Source organism: Bolinopsis microptera, chromosome 6, assembly GCF_026151205.1.
Source record: "Bolinopsis microptera isolate Bmic1 chromosome 6, MBARI_Bmic_1.0, whole genome shotgun sequence".
Classification (NCBI taxonomy): domain Eukaryota; kingdom Metazoa; phylum Ctenophora; class Tentaculata; order Lobata; family Bolinopsidae; genus Bolinopsis; species Bolinopsis microptera.
The window spans coordinates 9,221,805-9,247,922 of NC_087077.1; the positions used below are offsets into that span (position 1 = coordinate 9,221,805).

At 37.3% G+C, this 26,118-nt stretch overlaps 1 protein-coding gene across 5 annotated transcripts; it reads right to left on the bottom strand.

Annotated features, from left to right (window-relative positions):
• LOC134817569 (cyclic nucleotide-gated cation channel alpha-3-like) lies at positions 1-25,935 on the bottom strand. 5 transcript variants are annotated; one of them, XM_063826766.1, is made up of 17 exons: positions 25,845-25,935; positions 25,049-25,166; positions 14,514-14,600; positions 9,999-10,041; positions 7,966-8,160; positions 7,715-7,789; positions 7,427-7,528; positions 7,044-7,179; positions 6,786-6,903; positions 6,293-6,466; positions 5,429-5,644; positions 4,580-4,751; positions 4,245-4,380; positions 3,886-4,070; positions 3,308-3,489; positions 2,927-3,092; positions 1-107 (listed from the first exon to the last, which is right to left on the bottom strand). In XM_063826766.1, the coding sequence occupies exons 1-17, from the start codon at positions 25,867-25,869 to the stop codon at positions 69-71; spliced, it is 2,169 nt and encodes a 722-aa protein (XP_063682836.1). In that variant the 5' UTR covers positions 25,870-25,935; the 3' UTR covers positions 1-68. The 5 variants fall into 5 exon arrangements, with proteins under 5 accessions (XP_063682836.1, XP_063682832.1, XP_063682833.1 ...); XM_063826762.1 differs by lacking the exon at positions 1-107 and adding an exon at positions 574-1,718; XM_063826763.1 differs by lacking the exons at positions 1-107; positions 25,049-25,166; positions 25,845-25,935 and adding exons at positions 574-1,718; positions 17,725-17,810.
• Positions 25,936-26,118: the final 183 nt, after the last annotated feature.

Consider the following 26,118-nt stretch of genomic DNA (forward strand, 5'->3'; position numbering starts at 1 on the left):
ACCTAAGTGCTCGCCGTCACAAACTGTTCCGCCTTCATAGAGTAGCAATCCTTGTTGCTCTTCTAGAATTATTTCACCGTGTTGGTCCACCAGACGGAAATCTGCAACTGGAATAAGGAGAATTTATTTGACTAAATAGTCTCATTCTTACTTCTTAGTTCTTAGTTGTAGTTGAAGGAAAGTAAAAATAATTGAAGCTGTTTTCAATTGTTCTTCGTAACGACTCAGATAAAATAGGCCCACTCAGTTCAGAAATTATCTCAGGAATAATAATTTCTTATGCTCACATTTTCACTGTAACATTGTGTCATATGCCTCATACCCATTACCCAAACAAACATAATCGTTGCTAAAGTTTACCTGAATATGAGCACTTCAATGCAAAAAGTAAAACGATCAGTTCCTTGATAAGCCACATCGCGTAAAAAAAAACAAGCAATAATATGCACTGATAAGAGTGCCTCAGCCGGGTGTAGTACAGGGACAATATCAAGTTACTCTTTGCTTCACATTAATAATGAAGTACTGATAAAACTTATCACACTTTGTAACTTTTATGTTTTTATATCAAAATAATTAAATAACGCTTGCACGTTAATTTACTGAAATAAAAACTCGTGTGCTTGAAATTGTAAAATTGCAAATGTAAAAAAATTGTTAGACTTCACGTCTGTAGTTTGGATCAAAATATAAAACACTCAATTGGAGACAATGTACAAGATCTCATAGCAGAAAACAACTGCCAAGTCAATCCACAATCGCTGCTAAGATATAGATGAGCTACCACTGGAACTATCTGACAGTATATTTTCCTCATCTTCTCTGGGTTTCTCGGAAAATGAGGACAGAAGAGGATGGTTTTTACCCATGGGTAAGTCTACAGAAGTAGAACGATTATTATCACCCTCTAAACTATTTACAGTAACTGGACCTTCTAAATAGTTCGACTCTTCAAAACCACTTTCGGGAGAAACGAGCTTGCTGTGATTATTAATAAGGCATCTTGCAAGCCCAGATTCAAAGCGAGGTAGACTTATACTGCCGTCACCGCTCGAACCGGGGATAGTGTCAAGTTGTGCCAAATTGGAAGGACGGCGCTTTTTTGGCCGCTTTGAGCATTTGGAATCAGTTCGGTTAAAAGCACGTCTTTCAGTTTCACCCGATTGTTTGAGATATTTTTTAACGGTTGGCAGCTCACATTCTCGGACTAAGTTCGAAATTGATGTGTGCGTTGAATCGCGTGCAGCAGAACTCTGATCACTCTGATCATCACTTCCCTTCTGCTCTGGATTTCCTTCTATCAGAAAGGAGGTTTGTCTTGAAAGAGACGATCGTCTTGAAGAATTGTTTAAATTGGGTTGGGGTGAGGTATTCAAAGCTTGACTTGTACTTGAGAGTGATCTCTCTCGTCTCATATTTTCCAGTATTTTCCTCGTTCTATCTGACACGTGTTGTTCCAAGGAAGCCTGTTCGTTCAGCCGATCACTTAAGTTCCTCAACTTACTAGATCGAGACAGTTTTGTATCGTGCCCATTACTGGTTAGACCGTGTCCGTTACTGATAACACCATTCCCCGAGACTGGCCGCTTTGGCGTGTGAAGTTCTTGTAAGGCCCTTAGTTTAGCCACGGCTTCCTCGTTTTCGTTAGTCTTAGCTATGATGCTGTTCTTTAGACAGCTTATCGTGGTTTCCAAACGATGGATTTTCTGTTTTGTAGCCTACAATAATGAGATTAGTGAAGCTTTCTGATAATAATTATCATTTTAAAGTATGACTATTTCCGAAACTGCTTCGGTGATTACTGAGCAGTATACGTGAATCTAGAAAAAACGTTCAACTTTAAACAGAGGCACATATTAGGTGCGGTAAAAAATCGAAATTATGCGGTACCGCACCCGACTATAAAGGTAAAATGTGCGGTAAGGTGCGGTAAATTTTTACCAATTATGCGGCAAATGTGCGACGATTTTTTCGAAATTTGTGCGGGAATTGTGCGGTTTTCTTTTGCATTTTCTGAAGGACTTTGGAAATTCTAAACGTATAACCGCCGCTCTAATCAAAAATAGGTCTGTTTATGTGTTACTGAGGGTGTAGTTCTTTACTAAGACCATGATTGAACCTATATTGAGATTCAGTTATCTGAGAACAGTGACTTGATCTGGTAGAGATCAGGAGACAGTTATTTGAAGACGCCTCTTGAGTCTTGATAGAGTCGATCAGATCCGATGCCTGATCGCAAATATGTGACACGCTTGTTGGCATTGATCGTCAGTACTTGTAAACCATTTGATCCAAGATCCATTAAGCCCACTATAAAGCCAACGCTACAACGAATAGAGCTCATTACCCGATAAAAAGGGCTGCAGGTATGATCGAAGTACGGTAACGACGAGGGTTCCATAACGGCCTGGGTCACGGTCCCGAAAGGGCCTGGGTAACGGTCCCGAAAGGGCCTGGGTCATGGTCCCGAAAGGGCCTGGGTCACGTGGTAACCGGGTCACGTGGCCTATGCATGAGTTCCAAAAGGGCCTGGGTCACGGTCCCGAAAGGGCCTGGGTCAGGGTCCCGAAAGGGCCTGGGTCACGTGGTAACTGGGTCACGTGGCCTAGGTATGAGTTCCAAAAGGGCCTGGGTCACGGTCCCGAAAGGGCCTCAGTCACGGTCCTAAAAGGGCCTGAGTCACGGTCCTAAAAGGGCCCGACTTTTAACATATTTTGGTTTTTACACTCGAAAATCTTAACGCGAAAATTTCAAAATTATGCGAAATTACGCGGAAAATGCTAGATTATGCGGAAATATGCAGAAAATTACAAAATGTGCGGGAGTGTGCGGAAATCAATAAATTATGCGGAAATGTGCGGAAAACGGTAAATTGTGCGATCCCGCACCCATCGCACCTAATATGTGCCCCTGACTTTAAACGTACCATGCTGTCGAAGCTTTTCAGTTCTTGAAGAACAGTCTTGAGTCCATCAAGTTGCCTGGATTGCAGTTGTTGCACTTGTTGCAAGTTTACTCTGCTGTCATTCCTGTTATCGCGGAAGCTATTACGGCCACCACTCATGTTGCTGCGTCTGTCACCATGATCAGAACTGAAAGTTTGTGCTTGTAGTAGGTACGGTTATATTACACTGGATAACTGTAGACATAAAGTTGAAGAAGATGGTACCTTTGGACTAAAGGGATTGGGAAGGGATAATACAAGGGGTTATACAATATGTTCTTCCGTTTCTCCTTCCCCTCTTTTTACAAATTATGTTTATCAGAAGCGACTCATTCTGAGTAAAAGTACCTTTCATGAACGAACCTGGTTTTATTGGGATCAACGTTTCCTCGGAGGGTTTTCTTGAGAAGGGAGTCAGAGCCGTTAGTTTTAACTGAACCTGATGAGTTCTCCTTCAGAGCGGAGCTCATCTTCCTATTGGATGATATCCGGAGCTGAGCCTGATATTCCAGCTGCTTTCTAGCTTCTGGGTAATCCACCAGTGCCTGTAATAATTAGTAACATAACATTAATTAAATAAAAATAACATTAATTAAATAAAAATAACATTAATTAAATAAAAATAACATTAATTTAATGAAAATAACATTAATTAAATAAAAATAACATTAATTAAATAAAAAATAACATTAATTAAATAAAAAACATTAATTGAATAGAAATAACATTGATAAAATAAAAATAACATTAGTTTAAAAAAAATAACATTAATTAAATAAAAATAACATTAATTAAATAAAAATAAGATTAAATAACATTAAATAAAATTAATTAGTCGTCAAGTCTCTTACATCGTATGTGAAAGGACCCTTCACATACGATGTAAGCACTTTTTAGCCATTTTGTAACTATTATCCCTGACTCTTTAAATCTCCACTAACCGACATAAGAGCCTTCTTTGATAGAACGAGAAGCTCAGAGTATCCAACAGATCTAACATCAGCTGTCCTCCTGTTGTTGCCCTCGAACGAAAGGAGAGCAATCTCTCCAAAATACTTCCCTTCAGTTAGAGTAGCGACTACTATCCGCTCCCCTGATTCTGTTGTCACGATACATTCTAGCTTTCCTGAGAGACATCGAAAATCAGAAACAATACAATCAATACAATCAATGGGTAACATGATAGTGCTGTTTGAATAAACTGAGGGATTGTAAGCAACAGAATAAGCAAGTTAAGATAATAAACTTACACAAATTTAATAATTTAATAACTTAAATAAATAAATGATTTGACTCTCACCGTGATTAATTATATACATTTCCTTCCCGATTTCGTTGCGTCTACAAACATAGTCTCGAGGGGAGAATATCTGAGGTCTGAGTTTCAGGACCAGTTCACAGAGTAGACCCGTCTCACATTTCTCAAATATTGTTACCTGGTGAGGTGGAATCATTCATTTTTCAGCTAATTAATTTATTTCTATCGGTAACCTGCCTATCATTTCTAGCAACAAATCATGGCCATGGCAGTGTTGATTAAATTTAATGAACACGATCATTTCTGGAGAACAAAGAAGAGACCAAATTAATCAAGTAAATACAAGTAGAATTGTTTTTTTCAAAGTTTCAATTCACCTTTTTGAGAGTTTTGAGATGGATCTGTATCTGAATCCTGGCTCTCAATTTATCAGGAAGAGTTTCTAACAAGGAGGATTCATCAACACCGTGAGTTCGGCCCCAGGAGTAATCGAACCATTTCTTAACTCGTTTTTGTAAAGAGTCGGGAACTCTGTGGTGCACCATGTACCTAACGGAGTTAGTCAGTTTATTATTGGATTAATAAAGGAGTAAATTCGACAAAGAAGACCATGGAGAACGCCGAGAGACAGAAAACACGATGCTACAACGAGAGAATACTTAATGTAGAGCACGGGTCATTCGCTCCATTAATTTATTCAGTAACGGGTGGCATGGGACCTCAAGCCAGGACATTTGAGAAACTGCTTTGCAACAAACTTGCTTATAAGAAGAAGCAGAATTACAACGATATTATAAATTATTATCGGTGTAAATTATCATTTTTAATTAGGAAATTAATTTTATTGTGTATTAGAGGAGCAAGAAATACCTCAAACAAAACTTACGAATTAACTAACATGGATGATTTACAATTTAACTCTTTCGAATTGAGAGTCAACTAATTTTTTCAGTCCCATGGACTGGGTTTTATTTTTGCAATGATGATGTTCATAATATATAACCTGTAATACTATTCTGTATATATCTAATTTCGTTTTCCAAAAAAAAAAGTAAATCAATAAGTTGATGGCCCTTGTCAACGCTGTATAAGACCAAAGCAATCAACACTGAACTGTTCAACACTTACAGAAAATGTCGGGAAAAATTGCTGCTGAATCCAACATACTCAAAAATTATTTTTAATATAATAATAAAATGATCAAATAATAGATTACACAACGTTACCTTTTGATATCGTCCACTTTAGCCTGAAACTCAGTTCTAGCAGCGTTCATATTACTGATAACATCTCCAACATTACCAACCACAGCAGCGAACACGAACACTCCGTTAAAGAAGGTTAGACCGGTGAAGAGGTACTCGAGGTTGGTCTCAGGGTCCGAGCTTCCACCGATAGTTGTTAGAGTCAGGAAGGACCAGTAGAAACAGACTGTGTATTTCCTGAGAGAGACGTTATATTAATATTTATTTAACATTATATTCATTACAAGCTACTTGTCTGGATACAAATACTCATAACTGTAACACAGGCCACAGCTTGGTGAGTTAGTGGGGACGCCACCTTAGATGGAAATTATCAGCCAGAGTCGGCAATCATATTTATATCAGATAAAACGATCAGAGAAAGAGTTTTCATCTGATGATTAATTATAAATCATCAGGTGACATCTTTTTATCTGATCGTAAATTCACAGACTGCTGCTTCAATATCTCAATAAATAACTGTGTTTATCTTTGAAATATGATGAGTTAGTAAGTGTAAAGTTAGAACTTTAGAACGATTATTGGCCGACAGCTGTAAGAAGCTGTTCACTGTGCTGTAACGCCCAAATCATATTACATCATTGATCATATTGTACATGAGACGACTAAGCCGGTAACTGGTGAGTGGTAGCGGTTATCAAATAAATCATTAAATAACTCCTCACGCTGTTATAGATGGCTTAGAGCCAACACCTGATATCTCGTCAATAGTAACTATTCTAATATAGGATATCATATCGATCCATCAGGCATATAACCAAAGCGAACAGTTATTTTAATAAACCTGATACCATGTGACCAGGTGACCAGGTGACCATGTCATACCTGAGGAACTTGTGATCGTCATCTCCCTCTTCAGTAGCAGGGTAGACCCAACTGTTCATACCAAACCCTTCAAACCAGGATATACAGTAGTACACACAGGCTATCCAGTGTATAATGAGTAGCAGGTACACAATCAGGTTAAACGCTCGGAATGTATCTGGAGCATTAGTTCGACTGGGAGAGGGGAGGGAGGATTAGTAAATCAGCTTATTAGAACTTGGATAGCTTCTGCCTTCTCAGAAGTGTCCTGAATACTAATACCATCAAGATATTATCTTTTTGTGCATTTGATAGCGTTGGTAAGTTTCTCATCTGGAATTAATGACTTTGATACTGACGAAGTGGTGATCACCGATCAATCAAATTTGCCTAAACAAATTTTGCTCACCTCCCATCATTATCCACGTCATTAATTTTAGATGAAAATCTTCTGAGAAACATAAATAATAAATATATTTTTAAAGTACCTAGGCCAGTTAACCTCACAATTTACCTCTCCATACTGGCGAAAAACTCGGAGAGTGCCTTGTATTTAGCCAGTCTGGGCAACCGACAAAATCCTAGCAAGGTTATTTCTGATATAGGAACTGTCATCCCGAAATCTTTGAGTCCTGAAATAAAAGATTGTCTATTTCTGCGAAAAAATACTACATTTCAACTTTTGATAGCAGAGACCTTTTTCGCTAATCCTGCTACATTCAACCATCAAAACACATCACCAACAAACAGACTTACGAACAAACAAACTTACCAATAAGGTATCTGAATATCCAGTAGAGGAAACGTATGACAAGAGTTGCATAAGGCAAGGGGAGGATCGCTACTGCATCGTATGTAAACCTTTTAGTTCGCATGTAATTCTCTTTCAACTGTTGTTTGTCCGTTACCTGGCAAATTTTATTCAATTTTAGTCAAATTTTAGTCAATTTGAGACTTAAGTTAGGCATTTGCTTTTTTAAAGGCTCATGGTATTAGGCTGCCGCGCACGTACCTATACTTATCTGAAAGCTAGCCACTCACTATGACCAAAAAAATAACAGTTAAGTTGAATATGTCGTCACTCACAAAAGCAGTAAGTTAAAAGTTATCAAGTTAGTTTGGGGTTTAGTACGTAGTGAGGTAGTAGGAACTTACATAAATTCCATCATCGATGTAAGAGATGTTCATCTGAATAATCATATCGGTTGCGTATATTACGTCAGTAAGAATATCAGCTATCCAGAATAGCCATCGGTACTGAAAGAAAATTTAAAATTGATAAATGAAAAGCTGTATTTGTAATGAACTGCCTTTATAGATCACTTTATGTCATTGCATATAAAAATAGAATTTATTAATTATTGATATCACAGAAACTATAAAATTATTTTTCCAATCGTGCGAAATTCGTTTGGACAGTTAATGTTTCTGAGGAAAACTCACGGCCTCGAGCTGTTCGAAAGCAATCCTCATTATCGTGAAAATGATGTTGTAGAATACAGAAATACCAACTATCCCCTGATCAGAGAATATTGTGATTATTTTCCAGTGTAGAAAAGAGTGTCAATTACCAGCGATATGGAAGTAAAGAAATCATGTAATAAATCATCAGACTTCAAGCCGACAAAATGACAACCGAAACTTTTAAAATAATGATAAAACTATCCAAACAACCCCCAACCCCTCCCACTAACCTGCCAAGCATAGTAAAGATCCCCGGTCGGGTCCACTACAAAATCACTGAAAGGATGTTTCAGCATCTCATCCTCGGGATCCTCCTCCTCGTCATAGAAGCTCTCATCGGGGGATCCCACTCGGAAGGGATGTGTTTCAGGTGCAACTGGTTTAGTAGGAGGTGGTCCTTCTCCTGGATCCAGGTGATTGGCTCTCTGAAGAAGTGTGAGGACTGAAGTTTTTTGTGCATTGATAAGCGGACTAGGTTTTATTCCCATGAAAGAACAAAAAAAAAACCGAATGAACTTTAATTAAAAATATACCAACTATGGTTGCCCTTAAACATCTAAGTATTTTAAATTAAGCGTAACACGGTCTGAGATGCTAGCTAGACGGCACATAACGCATCTCGTAATCGATCACGTGACGCGTTACGTGCCGTCTAGCTGGGATCTTAAGGATATAGGGAATGCAAAGACTGAACACTAAGCATTACAACATTTAAAAACGTGACCAGACAGTTTTCCATTTACTTGAATGGATCTCATAAGCTCTCCCCGCTTACTGGCCGCATATATATATCTCTGAAAGTTCCTCCAGCTGACACTCTCGGCGAGAGCGCTAGCATACTGACTCATCGTCTCCACCGAGGACATGACGGAGCCAACTTGAGACACTTGTGACAGGGACCTCTTGATGGACCGTATGGGGTTGTAGGTGCCCATTTTTATCAGTTCTTTGATCTCTTCTTTGAGGACCATGGTGACGACTTGTTGGCGAGGCTTGTGTACGGAATACGACTCTTGATAGGTTTAACTTATGAAAAGATTCACAACAACAGGGGGAAGGAAGTGCGTTTCAATCGCTAGATTACGAAATATACTTGCAGGATCACTGAAATGAACTCAATATTACTTTGGCCACCGCCAGCCTGTCAACTTCTAAAGGGAACGGATTGCAATTTGTTGGCCAATAAAGTTGTGTTAATTTGAAGTTGAGGCATCGCTTTCATTTCGGTACTAGTACTACGGGAGTACACATGGAGTGACAAGTGACAGTAGGTAGGTGGCCTAGAAATATGCATAATGCAACGCACTAATAACATCAGACCTACAAGATGTCCTCCCAACAGATGACAGTCTAATATCTAACCATTAACTTCCCCATATAAAGTTTATGAGGTGAAATGTTAGCAAACGAACAAAGTATGTCCTCATTATGAGTGGAGCGTAAGTGGATTCAGAGCATGACACCTTGACAAGACTTACAGCGTGTTGTATGGATATTTTTATCTTTTTCATTGTTTTCTAATTATGCAAATATTCCATATACAATATTTTTAAACCTATCATTATGCAAACAATAACCTCAAAGAAGACATCTCATCTTTTAAATAACCTTTTGCAAAAAAATCTTCTAGAAATTAGGAAATGCTGGTGCTCACACAATAAAAGGTCAATGTTTTTGCAACCTTAATATCACCCTATTCTTGAAGCGGGATCCTCTAGGGATTACCGATGGAGGATGAATTGTACAAGTTGCAACAACATCTTGTTCAATAGGATCCCGGATCCTCATATCCTGGTGGACCACATACCAGTAAACACTTTGCGACAGATTCCTAGTGTATTACTCTTTCCAGCTGTACCAAAAGTATTCGGTCTTACATACATACTCTCCATTATACCCGAGTGACACAATGACCTGCGATTGTACCTTTTCTCAGCATACTCTACAATTCAAGATTCCATGCAATGTATATTTTTAAGGTTCACAAAGAGTATTCATATTTATAAGTCATTAGGGAAGAGTGTGTAATAATTGTGCTGGTGTTAAAGAGCAAATAGGAGTGTCCAGGTGTGTACTGCAGTTCTACAGTCTACACTAAAGTTCGACTAAAGTCTGAGCTCGAAGTTCAGGGGCAAGAGTTGCTGGGGTTAGAGAACCTCCCTGATAATTATAGTCCTAACAAACTGAAAGGGTGCACAAAGAATTAAAATTGTGTACTCTTAGCATAAACTCGAGTAAATGTAATTAACAGAAAGTTTCATACCTCGGGTTTCTCATCCTCCTTATCGTTATCCGCTCTGTTGGACCTGAAAATACAATAATATAAGTAACTTGTTACTCGTAATAAAACTTTTGGTGAAACTTAAGACTTTTTGGTGAAACTTAATTTCTGCTTTTATTTACGTCTACACCATGTACAGTTACTGCGGTTGCTTATTACTATATGAATTATAGGTATAGTTAGGACATCAGTGATTTTGTTTCGAAAAACTAGGAATTTACATTAATTGTAACCGAGAAACAAATAAGGAGCAGGTTTCCGTAAGTTATGGTTTCGTATAATAAATGTATTATGTAGGGCAGTTTGAAAAGTCAGTCGACCCTCTGTTAGATTTAATGAAGGGTTTTGACTCGACCTTTGAATAGCTATTATAAATTAAATTAATCATCACATTCCAAAATATTTCATGAACCATCAGCGTCGAGTAGAGTTGAAATTAACAAATTGTGTTATAGCATTAATTGAAAATAGTCCCACAAAACGTCTGACTAAACTGAGTGATCAATAATCAAAAGATCAAAGAGCTCGTTAAACTTACCTTAAGGTTTTTTGCCTATAGCTAGCTTTACTGAACAAGTAAAACCTATTCATCATTGGAAACTGAAATTTTACTTTTAGGTCAATGCAATAACTGCAAGAAGCTAACAGTAAGGGGGTACACTGCAATATTTTACACTGTTTTACACTAAACTTTTGCCTATTTTAGTGTATGGTGTAGTAAAAAATGTAGTAAAAAAGATACACTATTGTACACTATTTTACACTATTTTACACTATTTTACACTATTTTACACTATTTTACACTATTTTACACTATTTTACACTATTTTACACTACTTAACACTTTTAATTACACTTAACAAAATTATCTTCTAACAATCTTCTTTTTTCATATCATTTTCCAATCAGTCTTCACATAGTACATTTCCAATGGTAAAAAACATACCTCTGGTGAGAAAAAATGTCACTTTTTTACACTTTTTAAGGATTTTCTACAATACACCTTTTTACACTACACTTCTGCCTTTTTTATGTATGGTGTAAAAAGTGTAGTGTACCCCCCCCCCCCCCCCAACAGTAACACCTTGCACATTTCACTCAAAACACACAGTAAAAGGTTTTATAACATTGTTGCAACTCCAAATCAAATTCTATGGAAAATTAAACATGAAATAGCAATGCTAATTTGTGGTTTTCAAACGACCGATCGCCTGTTCAATATTTCTCTCACACCTTGGTTTAAACGGCCTAAACGGTAGCAATTAATCAGGAACAGAAATGGCTGCTAAAATAAGACGGCTATATAAATGACAAGCACAACTAAATTGAACCTGAACTAGAAAATTGAATTGCAAATGCACGTGTTAACAAAGGAAAAATGTTTAATGAAAATATTACTTTATGTAACGTCGAAAAAACCACATATAACCAACTACCTATAAGTTAAACCAAACGAAGGGCGTTTTTACGGGCGATTATTAACTTATCAACTTGAAACTGCAGAAAAACTCACTGTAGTGCAGTGTGCCCCCACATTTCATTTTTATTGGTTCAAGAAAACACAACTCTTGATGAATCAGGAGATTAATGAGCGAGCTAAGAGCGCGGTGGGGGCCGATCTATAACACGATGTGTGTACATGATTAATTTAACGAGTATTTCCAATATTGGTAGTTGGTGCTGCGGGAGTTACTAAGCAGTAAGCACTAAGTAATAAACTCTTATCAACTTATCCATTCAATCATAAATAATTAACAGTTTCAAGATCACACACTAGCATAATTTCCTCGCTGACCAAAAGAACTCAAACACTACCACTACCGCTGAGACATGACGAAAGCGCTTTATCTACAGAACCAAAGGAAGTCAATCAAAAGTCACCCGATTATACGGTAAAGGCCGGGCGTTAGTTTTGTCTGAACTGCTTAACTGCAAAACCATTTAAATATATCCACCAGCGTGCGCTTTTTCGCATAGCGGGCTCTCACCAGCCCGCTGTCAAAGGGCCCGATATCTCTACAGCCCGCTCATGATATAGCCCGCTAACAAGTGACATTTAATTTGACCAGTAGCAATATAGCCCGGAGTTCTCTAAAATATTTTCAGTTTCTGTATCGTCTCCATGTGAAATTCCTTATTACACTGACTATATTATATACATTTTATTTTTGTGTCCGGTAGGGCTGCTCATGCAGCTCGTGAGCAGATGACATGATACTTTGATATATATCAAAGTTATTATAACACACTACATAATACACATCAGCACTATAATCCCCCTATATTATTGATATTCATCGTCACTGACATGACATTCATAATTCCCACGGCCCAGGAATGCAGTGCATCTCCAGCCCCTATATACGACACAGCCCTTTATGATTGGCTTACATTGAACACGTGACGTGTTACCATGGTTACAACAATTAGTGGCGACCTTGTCTAGAGTTGACTTTTATACAAGCTCCATTGTTTATTTATAAAATTATATATTAACTGTAATACGCCCGCTGGTGGATATAATCCACATCACCTCGACCCGCGGGCGGAAAAATCGTATAGCACTCGGGCCCGATGGGCCCTCCGTGCTATACGAAAATATGTCCTCCTCGGGCTAGCGCCCTCGGGGACATATGAAATATTGCACGCGCGTGCGCGTGCAATATTTTGTTCCGCCCGCGAGTCTCCGGTGATATGTATATATATCCGCGCTTTCTACTGATAGATCCTTCAACAAAACCACAGTGAGTTATTAGGTTAGAGTATATAAAAGATCGTTACAGACTCTGCCACGACGACAGCAAATAGATTGAAGTTACACGGTCTCGACATCCGCACCGCGACTACCCGGGCTAAATATTCAACTTTGAAAGAAAATATTATTATCCGTGAAAAAATGTAAGAAATGCGGACCTTCACCGATTGTTGAAATTCGACATCTAGCGTCATTTAGCGTCATCTAGCGTCATCTAGCGTCATCTAGCATAATCTAGCGTAATCTAGCGTGAAATGACGCTAGATGATGCTAGATGACGCTAGATGTCGAATTTCAACAATCGGTAAAGGTCCAGAAATGCATGGTAAGAACCTAAGAGATGGCCGGCCCTTTTAAGCTTATAGGTATTGAAGGAAATACTTATTGTATAACTATAAAACCCGGATCAGAAGCCTCGAATTGGGCAAAATACTACTTACTACTACTAGTTACAATTACTTGTTGCAAGCCAGTAAACGGTACATGAATCATGTATTATAAGGGCCACTAGCAAGCTGCCTCATGTAACCCTTTATAAGTGGGTACAGGTGGTTAGGAGGGCGCAATACAAGCAGTAGCTGCATAATGGATGGGTTACAAGACATCTAGTAGTATAGTGTGTTCTGTACTAACCTGCGCTTAGCACCAACACTAACAAATAGCAACTGCAGTGAAGCAGCGGTAAACGTTGTTCTGGAAAAGAGCGTTAAATTAGGGTTTAAGAGGGGGTTCACCCTGATTGTTTTGTGAGATAGCAGTTGAGCAACAAACTAGGAGCAGTGACGGAAAGTCCCCAAGCGTTCATGACTCATCAGTGCCTGTGGTGCAGCTATGCCCAAATTTGGTCAATTTTTTCGCTCCATGCTTTCCGAATTATTCCATTTTGGAAACTTCGCGGACCCCCCCCCCCCCCCCCCCCCCCCCCATGAAAATACGATTCTACGTCGGTGGTCACACTTCCCTCCCACAGTATTTATACTCTACAGGGCGACACCAAGTTAAATGGTTTGCTGATTTCACGCTTACTCAATTCATTGCACGAAGTTGTTTTCATGACAGCCTCTGAAGCATTACCAATACCAAGTATTCAAATATGTGCTCATACTTGTTCCGAAGGAAATCATAATGGTTTGATTTGCATCATTGTTTACAAATTGAACAATCTTAATTCAAAATTGAAATATCCGAAATCTTCTTCCTTTTGAAACAATAATTGATTGATATATCATTCCTTAATCCTTAGCCCTTACTGGGAAAAGACATACCGGCAATGTACGATACTCGTGCATCGTATACTGCCGTTTTACTGTTTAAAGGTGCAGTTAAATTTAAACACTAAAAATATTTATTCTCTGAGATTATGGATATGAATATACAGCAGCAAACATGATAGGAATAACGGAAAAAGCAGGACATCACCGGATAAAGGATTCAGAACCACGGTAAAAAAATTATCAAAATCGGTGGAATTAACAAATTTTATTTGTACGATTATCACGTCTGTCAACAGTAAAATGCCAAATCTCGGAGACAAATTCTTTACAGTGGCACCTGTTACCTACTGACTCCTTTGCATCGTCTCTTAAAGCCGTATATGCCACATTCACCATACGGTGCTTATTCTTTTAAATTCAGATTTCGGAATCCAAACGTGCGTGAATCCGTTTCCTTTTTGGGGAGAAATAATATTGTGTCACATAAACGTTAAGACGTTTAAATTAATTTCCTGCCCCGGTACTCACCCTCTTTCATCCCCAAACTGTCTAGCGATAAATTCATCCTCGTCGTATTCGTTAGACATCGACAAAACTTGACTGTTAGTTCTTTTCCTGAAAGGGGTACAGTTTCTTAGAATTTGATTAGATCTTGTTGAATTTAGAATAAAGATTATTTTTGATCGTGCAATTATACTCGCATGATTCCAAGATTTAAAGTAAACGGGATGAAACGTAACATATAAATAGTAACTGCGTAAGTATATTGAAATCATCCAAATTGTATCATCTCCTTTACATGGCAGGGTTGAGCAAGGACACGAGAAATTCATACAAAACTTTATCGACCGAGACTCGGATATGATCCCAAACTACTCTCAGAAAACTGCAGTCCCAAATAAAGACCCATCCCCTTCACCTCAATTTAGATAATTATAATCACGGCGGAGGCGTGCACTTTAATAAAAGTGATTGTTTCCATCAATAGCACGGCAATATTTGGCAGCCGAACAATATATAGTAAAACCTTCTCTTCCAAGAGGTACTGGCAGGTCCTGAAAACGCTCTCTGGATAGCGTTCATAGTCGTCGTCTTGATCACGTGATAAGCCGAGCAATATTTTTTACAAACAGACAAACTTAGAATATTCAAATTGATAGTTGTTGAAGAAACTCGTCATTGCATCCAAATAAAGCGATCAAAGCAATGCGCGATCATTCTTATTAAGAAAACTATTCGGGGAAATATCGCTGGAGGTTACAACAGGAAAAAGTTAATAAAGTGATGCAGAATGAGTCAATGTAATCAGGCCCCGGAAAATGTTTCTCTTACCCAGTATAACACATGTCTGCAACTGTCAATTTAGTATTATGGAAAACTGTCAATACCATTATTATCTGGATAACAGCCTAACTTCGCCAGATTAGCGGCTTTTTATCGAATTTTCTGTGCGAAGTTAGGCTGTCAGGTAGGCGGGGTATAAAATTTCGGAAATAGTGAAACTTGTTGAAAAAGTAACCTAGACGTATGTTTGACCGTATAATTGATTAAAGGTGGTCCAGTAACGATTGCATCCATTTTATTGTGTATTTTAATCGGCTGACCTTACCGAAAATTTCTAAAAAACTACCAATTCTAAATCGGTGCACTAAGGCATTTAACAGATTCTCGCTTAGAAATAATTAAAAAATCAGGACATGTGGCCTCAAAACCAAACGTAGAGACTTCGTGAAACTATAGCACATAAACGATAATCATCATATCTATAGCATGTATATTGTATGCATCACCTAGACTTTAATTTCGCAAAACATAGATTGTAGGGCTTGCTACATTTGGGGCCTGATTATTTTGAATCAATCTGCAGATACAATATCTGCTGGACACACACAACATATAAATTGTTATCAGTTTTGATAATGATATGGCTTGAAAGGGGATGTGAGCTATATGGCGACGGTACCCCTCAACAATACGGACGAATAACCGCCAAACCTCAAGTATTTAATTACCACAGCCATTTCCACCATGTCTATCTATTATTGCACCCGGACTTGACACTTCTACAGCCCACTTATAATTATGTCAATGATAGGTATAAAAGGGGACGAAGGGACTGATTTTATTTACAGGATCTGACAAACTCCAGGATTAGCGAGGGAGATTAGGGAATTAGTTGATCATGGTAGAGAGACAGCCTGGTGTCCTGAATACAGTACTCTGCCAATGTCATGTTGATGAGGGTCTTGGAGGGCGGTTAAATGTTAATCCGGACAAATAAAGCAGAGGGCAGCGGGTCTATCAGACCGGGGTGATATACAGTATAGGAATATCGATCATTACATAGTGAGATTGGCATGACTGCTCATGATGGGCATCTTAGATTTTCTCTCACGAAAAAGCAAATTAATTTGCCCAACAGGTGATATTTATGGGAATTAGAAGGTTTCATACTACACCCTTGTCCCTTCAGCCTGGTCCCTGGTACTATATTAATGATATCAGGTACCCATACTATAATTCGAAACGTACTGTTTTTCGAAAAATCCTAACGTTCGACTCTGTCAAACTAGAGTACGCTACCTGGACACAAAGTTTGACAAGAGAATTGTGACTGGGTGAAAGGGATATTCATAAAGATAAATTGTGTAATTTGGATTATCTTTCAATTCAGTTTTATTATTAAACAATTTTGAGTCACATAATATGAAATTTGATAATTTTTCATCATCTTCGGATTGATCTTCCAATCTCTCAGGCCTTCCTTCTTTAGGACGTTGTCCAGTTGATTCCACATATTCATTCGTGTTGCCAAATTCTATAATTAAAATACCATGGCCGTGTGAAGACTTGGAGAGTTGGAGAGGGTAGAGGTATGTGAATTGTGATCGATAGCGTGCAGCAACAGTTATATGAGTAATTGAGTATACCACAACTACAAAGTACAAGTGTATCAGTGCGTGTCATGGGATCACGAAAGAACTCGGTCTTCATTAATACCACATGATCTGCTCATGATGTGAGACGCTGGAAGTGGATCACAACCAGAAAAAGGAGGGAACATATTTGTCGAACTAGAGTGCTCTACCTGGACTCTAGTTCGACAAGGGTGATTTCTGGCAAACTTAGGGATTTACAAAAGTACACGAGCACGAAATGAGACAGGTGACTATTTTCAGTACGATAATTTGTAAACCATCATTATCCATGTTCGTAGCCATAAGCAGTAAACAGTGGTATCAGTAACGTATAGGTAGACTGATTGAGCAATACCGAAATAGTGTACTGTTTATTATTATTTTCCTGCTGAATTCGATATAATGATCACTAATTGATAATTGGACAAAATTCCAGGCTGATTTCAGGAAAATTCCACATTAAGAATAACTTATTTTAAAGTTTTTTCCGTGTATGTTAATGTCTCCACTTACCACAAATAAATATCAAAGTCACTACATAGTTTGAGGTTGGATTAGTTCAACTACAGGATATCAACTGGACCACGACTACAGGTAATGGCAATGATTATGTTGCTCAATAACCAAGAGCACATCAATAGATATGGGATCAGGGATTAAATATACAAATATTTTAAATACATTAAATATACAAATATCAAAAAGCTTAAGTAGCCACGGTGGAAGAGGCGATCATGCACGCCTTTTCTAATTTATAAGCACCTCCCCTCTTCGCCGATGCTACGCTGCAGAACAGTGCATAACAACTAATAATAACCCACCGTTTTAACGTTGAGACGAATCGTAGGATCTTGACAATGTTGGGAAGGGATATGATATCAGTCACTCCCTCCATTCATGAACGACTGTAATAGTCTATTAACTTTCAGACTGATCTTTAACAACAACATGCAACCTTATTTATCAAGGTAAAACGTCCAATGAAGAGCTAGACGACAGCTATTTGTCCTTTAATAACTTTTAAGTTTTTAAACGATTTACGCTCCAAAACTCGGTATGTCCGGTCTCACATTTTTCTATACGGCTGCGTATCAAAAACTGAATTAAATGCTAAACCAATAGGATATTAATACAGAAGGTTCAAAACAGTTGATAAGACACTAGGTAATTAGTAATATTTTGATTTTAAAACAATGGACAAATTAAGATGGCACGAATTTGAAGTTATTTCAGATATCTCCAGTCCGAAAAGTGGCAGTATGGTTGAGTGTACACTATTTGGTACTGGATCATGATGTCCCATGATTCTGATATAATGATGAACCCCTCTTTACAAGTTATTATTTTATAAGAGCTTTTCATCTAGAACTGTAGAAGTGAAACAAATTCTTATGGAGTCAGCTAGGGTGTGGACTAGCTATAGGTTGTAAAAGTAGTAAGTAAGTTAGAGTAATACATGAAAACATAGCTTCTGAAGAACTTGGTATTGTGCCAATAAAAAACACGTCCTCACATGAAAAATTAGCATTTGTCTCATTAAAAATGCACATTATCGACACTAAATACAAAGAAAAGAGAAAAAACGTTCTAGACCATTAAGAAAGATGCTCACATTCAACAATGTGATATGTAACAGTGAACTCATAGCTGAAATTATATTCAAGTAAACCAGAAGCAGATGATATTAAACCTAACCGAAGAAGTAACTTACAGCAGCAGTAGAAGAGTGGATAGTGGATTTAGTTATATAGGGTCAGACTCGAATTTTATGTGTATATAACTTAGGCTGGATACTAAACAATGTGACAATGAACGGCCCGGTCTTATTAAATATTCATAAAATAAGATGCCCCGGCCCATTAATCGTTATGCAAGCCGTCGGCGAGGGTGTATAAGTTCTATTATATTATGTATAGTATTAGTGTTAGTACGCATTATGCGCATAGTGCATCTGGTGACTAATAGAGTGCGTATATAATAAATGATACTAAGTCACTGTCACACAAATTAAGAAATGTGTCTAATCGGTATAGACTATGGATTGAGACTAAAATGAATATCTATTTCCAGATAAATTATCATGGTTATCTAAGAGATTGATTAATTAATTTCTGATTCATTCTTGTGATTAAGTTAATCTGGGTTTGCAATATTTATAGCTGTTTTTAACTAGCTTTAAACTAACGATTGTTGGATTCTGCATGAAATCTAACAATTTAACAGCTACCACATAGTAAAATAAGGGAGTGTACTAAAACATATCTGCTCTTTTGCGCTCTAGAGAAGTATGCAGGGACCTTGTACCATAAGTATGCAAGGACCTTATATCATTAGCCCAAAACAGACGAGTATAGCTTATCATAGGGCTCTAAGCGTCTATGTAAGATCAAGTATGCGAAGTGTCTTAAAGCAAAATTGAGCAAAAACCTTGAAATAAATTCACTAAATCGGGATTAACAAAACGCATTTTGTCCAACCAAGACAATTGTAGCTGACTGAATGAATTTTTGATAAAAGACGAGAGAAATGTTCATTGTCCATGTTTCTCTGTACAAATGTTTCCCTTGCAAAAAATAAACACACTGCATACTGCAAACTAATTAAAATTCTCCTTATCTAGATATTTTAAATCTCCGAATAACTTTGGAAATAAGATTTATTCTTTAAATCATTTCAGGATGGTATTTAGTTGGATTTAACTCAACAATATTCCAAATACAGACTTAATTGCTTTAGCTCTTAAAAGAGAGAAAAAATAAAATTCTTACTAAAGTAAAGAAGATCCAAATGTACTATATGTAGTCCTCAACACACCATGTAGAGGAAACATTAGGAGCAAGAATTGAGAACTAAAAGGAAGCGAGCATATCAGTAATGGACGCTTGTAATACAGGTACTAGCAAGAAATATTGCATGTATAACGGGTCCGTAGCAGTGTGAGTAACATTAGGTGAGCGAATGAGTAGGTAAACCTGTGGAAGGAAAGGGCCGCGGGATTGTACAATCGAGTCTCCGGGGATTGGGAGAGTCTACCAATAATTAGTTCATTGTTATTCATAATATCAGAAGCGGGTCATGTCAATGGTGACAAATTTCTATGCTCGCGCCTCAAATGATTGATATAATATTTTAAGAGTTTCAATGGGCGAGATAAAAGCACTTTAGAAGAGCTAAATATCATATTAAATAGATATGCCACCAAGAATATACAGTCACCGTTCAGCTTTTTTGTCGTTATGAAATGAAATAAAATAATGTGCTCGTGTACCGCCCATATGGATAGCAACTGACACAAGTGACAGGGACTAACCAATAACCATGTCAGAGCGGTTCTAAATGGCGAGGTGAAAATATTCAGCAACAAACAAGTAAATCATCTCACAAACAAATCCATTCTGAGATAATCACTTCTATTATATCATATTAGGGAACCAAGAATCTCAATCACTTGATGTGGTAATTTTAAGAAATATCGTAAAAACAGTGAAGCTATTTTAGCTATTTAGCAATAAAAGTGGACATTTTAGTCTTTAAATGATAATGATATTATCCAATTTAAGTTCAAAGGACGATAAAATGAGCGCCAAGGTGCAAACAAACAAAGCATCTGGAAGTTTTCCGCACACCTTTACTTCTCGGCACAGATTTGCATCCAAAGAAATATCCATTATACAATATACAAACTAATATATAAACTAATCATAAAGTAGCTCTGTTGCCACGATGCTTCATAAAAATCAGCTGAATGTAGAGACACGCACAGAACTCTGACATTTTATTATAAGTCCAGGCTCCTTTATATATTTCTCAAGCAAACTTGAATAAATTCTGATTTTTTTTCTGTCATAAAAAATTCGTCCAATGATTCAATCTACTTATTCTCCAAGCATTTCGTTTATTTATACTTATATGTAATACAAAATCGATACAATGTCATCGGCGATAATCCAAAGAAATGGCTCTCCTGGAAATTTGTCGACACTATATCAGTATTATATATAGAGTATATACTATATATATAGTATTATATATAGATTATATACTATATATATATATAGAGTAAAAACCAATAAAGAAAGAAATCCTTCCCGAATTTAATCATGTAAGCGTGTTACCGGTATTTACTCCACGCCCCGGCGGTGGGAACAGGGAGTGATCTCTTAGGGAAACTACCTAGTAGTTACAGAATCTGTAATATCCTAATATTGTCTGGTGTGACACCTGTCACTGCATGCCAGGGAAATGAGATTACTTTAACATGAACATGCTTTAATGACGGAACAGCGGAGGAAGTTGAAAAAATGTCAAAAATGAATGGTTGATAGGAGTGCCCAATGAATGTGTATAAACTTAATGCTCCCCAATATTTGACAGATAATGGTTTCTGTGGGGTTTGGTTAGTGAAACCATTGTCGTTGATTGCAACCACGCACGTTTAATGTGCTCCTTCTCAGGCGGTTTTAAAATACGGTGTTATAATATAACGGCTGAGTGCTAGAGAGACTGATGATAGTTTGAGACAAATCAGTGCGATTTTAACAAACCATACGGATAGCTTGGGAGCTGATAAAAGTTTAAAAAGTAAAATATCTACATTTAGAATTAGATATTACTCAACAATCGGATTGAATATACTCAAATTAGAAATGATGTAGTAATTTCGAAACAAAAATACGATAAAATGTATATCTGTGACAATAAAACCGTGTTATTAGTTTAAATCGGAACTTTCCATTCACCAATCTCTCATAAGATGAACCCGAACAGCCGACCTTTTTATTCCCTAATCATTTATTTTAATTTGAACAATATTGCGAACTATGTTTCAAGATAGCAATAAATTCAAAGAGTCATAACATTAACCACCGTATGTAAATATTTGTAGAAAATACTTACTAGCATAGTATAAATAACTTACTAGCACAAATAACCTACGAAGGTTATTTCAGGTAGTTTATTTATAAATAACATATACTTTATTTATTTAATAGTTGTTAACTCATTACCACAGCGACAGCACACGCACAGCATGAACCTACCTCAACCGTTCAGAAGAGCTACCCGGGATATATGCAAGCTGCTCCCCCTCGTTCAAATCATCATAATTTGGAGCATTAAAATTCATAACATGGAAAACGGGTCGCAGCAATTAGGGCGATTAATCTGACTTTCCGAGCAGTTAAAGTATTTCAGATGCAACGTTGTATTACATTTCCCTAATTGCAGGCACAATTTTCGCAATTGGGCCTAATAGTATATGCCAGGTTAAGCATTCGCCACAAAAGTTAGCCACAAAAGTTAGCCACAAAATAGCTCTCTAATGTAATAAGTGATTGGATAAGATTGGAGCTCGCAGCTCAGAGCCAAGGGTAACCAAAGCAGTGATAAAAAGGTGGATGAGGGTGTTTTTATGGCATCTGACAATTTCTTGTCTAATGAAAGAATGAACTATACTAAAAAGCAATCCAATTATAACGGATTTCTAATGAACCAACAACAGCACAAGTTGAATGATTGACCCACCTGGATGAGGTAACAACAGAGGCCTGTCTTGAGAACGCCACTGCACTCCCACTTATTTGAATGTACCGCTGGGCTAACAAGTACGTCCTCCACTTCGAGTACCACGTTTTAGCGTTGGCATCCTCCGCAGAACCTCGTTTCCCCGACAACATCTCAACTCTTTTCATTTTCGGTGCGGGCTGGTTTTCTGATGTCAGATAAACTTGGAGTTGGACGAATTTTGTCTGTGATGAGAAGAAGAAAAGAGCTTAAAAAAGGGATTGAGAAATGCACATGACGTTAAAGTGGACAGTGGCATTCACCAAAGAAATTGAGAAAAAGTAATAAAGATGACAGAGGGTGTATATGATATCAGCATGAACTTCAATAAAAGGTAGGATTAGAGCAATATAATATGTGGGTTGTCTAGCGAAGCTGCGCCACTCAACTCGGTTCAGCAACTTTTCAACCAGACATGTAGTCACAAAGAAGAACTTTTAGAACAGGGCCTGTCACCATGGAGACTGCTGCCGTGAAGATCGACAAGTTACGCTGAAGTGTTCAACTGACAAGAACTCGTGGGTAAATTACTCAATTATTATAGCATCCAAAGAAATGAGACGTTCCGTCAACCGTCTGAGAGATTTGCTGCAATATTACTCAGGGGCTATACTACTATACTAGTACTAGGGTGATATTACGAGTTTTTCTTAAACTATATGGATCGATGGTTGGTTGGTTGGCCGAAGAATTGTTTCAGCGCAATGATTCTATAATAGCTCTAGAGAACAGTGACAATGTGTGTCGAGGTGTTAACTGAGGTTACTGTGTTAAACTGAGAGTCGTGGTTGGAAAAGTCATCAAATGGCGAATTATTTTTACAAAGGGTCAGAAAAAAAAATTTGGCGAATAGCGTGGCTCAAGTGCGGTGAATATTTGCGAAATGTGCCGCAAAACTTGAAGTCTATTTTAAACTATTTTACAACTAAAAATTTAATTAACTAATTAATTTATTGAAGATGTCAAACATCCAAAATATTTCGTTTAGTCAAAGCTGTCGTTACGTGTCGATTATTATAGTTAGGATTGCAACTACAGAGGAGAAATAAAATGTACATGAAATTGTTGTAACCACGAATCCATAGGATTTCGTGTCCAGAGAGTATTATCTAATCTTACTCATTACTCTTTACTCGTCGTCATATCAAGGTTCCATCCAGTAGTCTAGGATTTAAGCCGAATTCTAAGCTACAGGAATCTATGACTAGAGATACATAATCTCATTACTCCGATACCACGTGATCAGAGATCAACCAGATATCATAGTCACGTGGTACCACTTTCACATTCAAGTCTCATGCATGTAAGAAGATACTACAGTTTAACCCGTGGACAAGGTGTGACGGCAGAAAGTTAAAGGTGGATGTTTTGACGAGGACGTATGTTTTGACGATCAAGAATGGATGACCTTTGTCTTGGTGTATTAGTAAGAGATCACAGGACCTCGTTAGTCATGTAATGCTGATCCAGTTAGTGACGAGCTATTAAGTCATCATTTAACCTCATTAATACTGATCGTATCAGTGACGAGCTATGAAGTAATCATTCGACCTCATCAATGCTGATCCTGTCAGTGACCAGTTATGAAGAAATCAATGAAGACCTCATTAATTCCCTGGTTCCACGAAGATATTCCTCTGGTAACTGCATCCCTTCTGGCCTGCTTCTGAAGATATGGAGATCCGAAAACCAAGTTTACCTAAATTGAACCTGCTGGCTTCATTGGAGAATGACCGAGAAATGATGATCAGTTGATCCAGGATCTGATCAAAGTTCAATGTGTAATCCAAGGAAGACTTTCTTTCTATATATTCTCATATTGTGTGTACATTTAGTGTGAAGTTTTATGATTCATTTTGAACAATGTTAGTTGATATCACTTAACATGATAATATATTTTGACAGGCAAAATTCATACAATTGCCGATTTAGGGATGAAGGAGTGAGTTCAGGGCTCTTGGAGAAGTGGTTACCAGATATTACTGACTGGAATCTTGAACAGTTCTGTGTAGCGTATAACGTATCTAATTACGTTGTCGCTAAATAGGACTAAGCAATTTCAAATACTACTTGACCTTCGCATGATTTATTTTAAGTGTATTATTTAAATTATTTATTCTTGTTTAAAATTATGATGTCATTACGGAGAGTTTAATACGTATTCTTCTGTAATACTGCTATATAAGTTCGGTGTATAAAGTCAGTCATTTAACAGCTTACTTCACCACCACGTAACTTAGTATCCAGGAAATTAAAAAAATTGCTTATCTTAGTAGTTAGAGAGATAATCATGATATTTAATGTTTTTCGCACTTATCATAAAACATTACTACATTCTGGCGAAAAGATGGCTGACGTTGTGAAATATGCAAACGATTGATTGATACATCATACAATTAATATCAATAAGAAGATAGTAAATTAGTAACGATGGTGAAAGTACCGTTTAAAGACTGTACAAATATCTGGTTATAATTTTAAATTTACCTCACGCCTTTTTTTATTTACCGACCCATTTCTGCGACAGCTATGGAAGAGCTGAGATAAATCATAGGTTTTCTTAACGTTAAAATTAATTCTTACTTTTCATTTGCCAGCTTGGTAGCAGTGGTGATGAACTTTCTGACAATTATCAGCGCTTTCCATTTGAGTCGGACCTGGAAACTAGACTGTCTCCTCAACTGGCCCATTGATTCCTGCCCTGTAGATTTAAACCATGAAATTGTTGAAATATTTCAAAAACATGGGATGTTTGAATTTAAATCATTCCTTTAAAATGTGAAATTGTAAAGATATCTGGACGAATCAGATAAGTAAACACTGGGAGTTTCGAAAATAAATCACAATAAAGCTGAATACTACTTTTTTTTCGAATCTGATTTTATAATCTTACAGTGCGCGACTCCAAATATGGAACATAATTTAAGAATCACAGAGTTACGACAGTACAAAAGCTGCATTGAAAGCACTGTGCTCCCCCGGACTTAAGTGCACTTTGGAGGTGTCGAGTTTGGCACCGTACACTTATTGTTATATAATAGTATAATGCCAACAAAAGAAAAGTAACATGTCTAACCTACTTTAATGGACTCAAGTTTTATTGTTAGCCTTTGAATATGCTGATTGGTATACGATCAATCAGCAGTACCTGCGGAACTGCTGTGCCAATCTGACTGAAGTGCTGTACCAATCCGGTAATAGTAGTACGATAACTACAAGAAATATCAGTGCAGTATAATACCGTAACAGCAGTGCACTGCTTTACGATGGTGAATATTACATATCATTGCATGCAACCGGCACCAGTATGTCAATAAATACGGCATATTGTGACTCTATATTTAATAAAGACCTCGAAGAATATCGGAAATTTCCTTACTGTCCTTTATTTCGTTCTCGATCATCACCAGGAATCCTGTCAAGATGCTACTTGAGATGACATCACCCGGTTATCTTCCATTTTATGGGGTTTATTGCTTCTTTGTAACTATAAAAATAATTACTTGATGGAAAGTGGGAGTTAAGACCAGGAAATTGAATATTAATATTAATATTAATATTAATAACATATTATATTGCACATATAATGCACATATATTGCACATTGTGGTTTCGAAGTTCTGGTTAAACTTAACTCTACAGAAGTTGTGGCA